The 4,093-nt window shown below is 35.2% G+C and overlaps 1 protein-coding gene across 1 annotated transcript; it reads right to left on the bottom strand.

Annotated features, from left to right (window-relative positions):
• Positions 1–1,498: 1,498 nt before the first annotated feature.
• Positions 1,499–3,865, bottom strand: LOC130625210 (piggyBac transposable element-derived protein 1-like). Its single transcript, XM_057440271.1, has 3 exons — positions 3,724–3,865; positions 1,740–3,578; positions 1,499–1,536 (listed from the first exon to the last, which is right to left on the bottom strand). The coding sequence occupies exons 1-3, from the start codon at positions 3,863–3,865 to the stop codon at positions 1,499–1,501; spliced, it is 2,019 nt and encodes a 672-aa protein (XP_057296254.1).
• Between the last annotated feature and the right edge of the window lie 228 nt (positions 3,866–4,093).

Genomic DNA, 4,093 nt, shown 5'->3' with positions numbered 1-4,093 from the left:
TCTAACATGTCATCACTACTTTCGCTATCCTCCTGCCTTAAAAACTCCTCAACTTTTTGCTGCAACCTCCGTCGTTCATTCTGCCTCTTTGACTTATCCATTTCTGAAATAAATTTAATGCTAAGCTAAAATTGATGTAATGTTAGTTAAAAATATAGCTAGCCTGTGGATAAAATTTAAACTCGCTTGACAATTTCCATTAAGTACAGACAGATCCACTCTCAAGTTATAGTTGCAAAACTTATTTAAGATGTTAAGATTTATTCATCAATGTTCTTAATAAAATATTTAGTTAAATAATTTTTAAGAAACGTCAGCTTTTAGTTCAGGTCAAGTTACAGAAACGTGTCTGTGACCGGCAAAGTATATGTCATTTTGCCTTAAGAAATAGCTGCAAGATGTCACAAATATTTCTCTCCATTTTGTATGACTTTCTAATAATCTTAATTTGGAAATTTTATCAAGACACAGGTACTTTTTGTGATGTAAATACTTTGTTTAGTTTAAAAATTCAATTGTACAAGTCACGCAGAATCAACAGGCTTTGTGTGTGAGTGGTGTGGTGGCTTTTGGGTGTAAAAGGCTTAATGTTAACACTTAGCTCTATGGGACTTATGGCTGCACTAGCTGGCTAGAAACACCTAGCTACAACCCTGGAAAAAAATATTTTTCACTATCTTTCCAGGGTTGCAGCTAGCATAGCTACTAGCTTTAACAGTAAAAAAAGTTAACAATAAAATAAATATATATACATGACCTTAACTGCATACGATCCATAGCTCTTAGTCCCCAAACTCGCTTCTAAAAAGATAACTTTTTTGGTGCTCATGAAAAAACACGAGCTCTATATCGGGCTACCATATTGCCGGAACTCATTTGATAAATAATGCAAATAAAAACAAAAACAATTATAACTTACTTTCTGCAACCAACCGGTTTCCTTTCTCGACTTGGTTTTGTTTAAAAGTTACCGCCACTTCAGACATTTAAAATTGTACAGACGGGGGTAATAATTAAGTTTTCTACTCTTTAATCACTCTTTTAAATGATAAATACAGATTTACCCTGCTATTTTAATACAATACAAGTTTTTAAAATCAAGTTATTGTGAGATATATTTTTTTTATTGGCATTATAGTTTTTACATGAAAGAAGTAATTAAACATGTTACCCGCGGAGAAATAGTAGACCAATTATATCAGAAATAAAAACCGGTCTTTTTTCGATCTTTTTTGCGTCTTTAAAATGCGCGTCTTAATTATGCACCTAAAGACGTCTTTTATCACAAACGAAAAAGACCGTGCCTGAAAAAGACGCATTAATGACGCCTTTAACCCTATTCGTACCGGGGCTTTTTTGACGTTCAAATCCCAGGGGCGCGCTGATTGAGCGCACCCCCAAGAAAATCTTTCGCATAAAAGCGGTGAACCTGATTTTTTTACAGTAACATTATGTATCTATATTGTACCAAAAAACACCTACTTTGGATGTTTTCAAGCTAAATTACATTCTCACTGCCCCAATCAACATGAGCGGCTGAAAAAAAAGGGCGAAAAATAAGGATTTTTCAAAAAAATGTCCCTAAAGAAGGTTTTTTGACATGAATTAGTTTTTTTACACCAAAACCCTGCTATTAGTATAAAACATGACAAAAATAAACAAAAAGAAGTAAAATAATGTCAGTAAGGTTCATATCATCAGCTGAAACCAGAACGTTCATTTCTTTGAACACGACATACATTTTTGTATCATATGGGCCTGACACGTTGTATTGCCACATGATTGACAAAGTGATTTGACACACGGAATAGATTTTTTCTTTTGGGAATAATTTTCTCCTGCATTCTCAGCCTGACAAACAGTACACCGTTTCCTTGTTTCTGCAAATGCAGGACCAATAGCTGCACGCGGTTCCGGATTACATTGCGCATTACCCAAGACAAGATTTATTTTTTGTTTTGTGATGGACAACATACCATTTTGACTTCTTTTTTGTATGGTTGGTTTCACCAATTCCATGACTAATTGAAAGGCGTATTCAAAAGACTTTTGTTGTAGCGGATCAATACCTTTATTCAGTGAATATATCGTCGAAGAATTTACTCGAGCGGTATCCAACATGTAAGAAAACATAACAAACGTCCACTTTCTTGACTTTGTCTTCGTCGTGTGAAACCCCATCCTCTGATCCACAATATCAGTACCCCCCTTTGTAAAGTCATATAGTTTATATAACCCCAATTTGTGGCAATTATCATCCTTGGTTGTACCTAGGATTGGTTCTAGTGTTGACAACATGAGTACATTTTTCTTTCCGTTTGAAGTTTTCACTACATATGAAGATAAGGACAGCGGCCCATCTTTTTGCCAATACACTTCACTGGACAGTGGCTCTCTTTGTTTGAAATCTTTCATTTCAATTGGAATTCCTTTCCTGTTGATCTGCATTGTACCAACACAAGTGATATCCCTTTCATACAACCAAAGCGCAAGCGGGATTGATGTATATAATCTGTCGAAAGATATATTACGTCCGGCCAGCGAGACAACATTTGATAGTTGTTTTATCATGTATTTTACTATTTCCTCAGTGCCTGGTACATAATAAATTCCTGGATCTCCCTGTGGTTTGCCGCTATATGGAGCTGCAAGGAATGTATACGGATATCGTGCTGCATTTATGGCTTTCAGTAATAAACCGTATTTGGCGGGTTTGTTGGGATTGTACTGTTTGAAACTTATCTGTGTCCTCATTGGATACAGGGTTTCATCAAGTGATAGATAGTCGCCCGGTACAAGGCATGACATGCATTCATAATTGAAAGATTCAAAAACTTCACGCATTGCCGCAAAACGGTCATGTTTCCATCTTTCATCTCTTGTTGTCTCGTCGTCAAAACAAAGGTTTGTACGTATAAAAAAAACCCTATTTCTCGACATAGTGGCGCTGAATATTGGCGGACCATATTGGTTTGAGAATAATCTATGAGCAGATATACAGTTTAGTTTGTATAGTTCTCGATATAGGTACAATCCAATAAATGCATAAATTTCTTCAACAGAGGTTTCTTTCATGTACGAATACCTACTATTTTGCGTCAAGAAATTATCGGGTAGTTTGGACAGAGTGCGTCTAATCTTTCTGTTGGTGCACAACAAAATGTTATTCACAATTTCAGGAGTGAAGTAGAGCTCAAAAGCAGAACGGGGTGATGCAGTTTCACAAGCTTTTGGTTGTGGGCCTTGTCGTCCAGTAATAACATTTGCACGATTATTTCGACCAACATTTCCAGCTTGTGGCTGATTCTGGAAAGTACGAATTATGTCATTTTTCTTCTTATTATCTATTTTGAAAATGCTTTGGATAGACTTTGATTCTGGTGGTATTGGAAAAACGTTATAATTTTCTAAATTTGTAGCGGCAGCAATACTGTTTACTAAGCGATATTTCGTAAGTCGACGTCTCCTCAAATGGTTTGCTCCGGCTTCCTCTTCACTTTCGGACGCATCATTGTCAGCATCACCTACACGGTCATCGTTATCATGTTGATGATCCTCTTCTTCAACTATTTCTTTATCTATGAGACAAACAAAAATACTAAAAATAAATTATCACACATTTTGAAACATATTTTGCTTCTCGCAACCAATGCGCCATATATATACGCGAAGTTAGACAGAGAGATTATATATATGTATATATAATATAGCTATATATATTACCAATTTCACCGCACAATTCTTCCAAATCATCTTCATCATCAAGTTCTTCATCCATAGCTTCGTCTACGTTATCTTCTTCAATAAATCTCAATATATTTTGAATGGCTTCCTCAGATGAAATTCTAGCCTTTTTCGGTCCCATTTTGTAATTTTTTTATTAGACTAATAATATATAAAGGGGTAATTTATGTCACAAACGCAATAATTATATTTTTTATTATATATAAGCCCTCTTTGCTATACCATCTATCCTATTTATCTAATTAACATCAATAAGACTGAAAATATAACACAATTCGAAATATTTCATTTTTCGCTTTTGCGCCTTTTTTGACATTGGCCCCATAATGGCCGCAAAACATAAATTTTT

Source organism: Hydractinia symbiolongicarpus, chromosome 14 (assembly GCF_029227915.1).
Source record: "Hydractinia symbiolongicarpus strain clone_291-10 chromosome 14, HSymV2.1, whole genome shotgun sequence".
Lineage (NCBI taxonomy): Eukaryota > Metazoa > Cnidaria > Hydrozoa > Anthoathecata > Hydractiniidae > Hydractinia > Hydractinia symbiolongicarpus.
The sequence above is the reverse complement of the archived record's forward strand: the minus strand, read 5'-3'. Positions and strand labels throughout refer to the sequence as shown.

What these genes read in the sequence shown, in the direction of transcription:
- LOC130625210 (XM_057440271.1), bottom strand. Translation starts at nt 3,865, where the DNA reads ATGGGACCGAAAAAGGCTAGAATTTCATCTGAGGAAGCCATTCAAAAT. An exon ending in AGAATTGTGCGGTGAAATTG is followed by an intron (nt 3,579 to 3,723) that starts GTAATATATATA and finishes TTTGTCTCATAG; the next exon opens with ATAAAGAAATAGTTGAAGAA. An exon ending in GGCCCATATGATACAAAAAT is followed by an intron (nt 1,537 to 1,739) that starts GTATGTCGTGTT and finishes CTTTTTTTTCAG; the next exon opens with CCGCTCATGTTGATTGGGGC.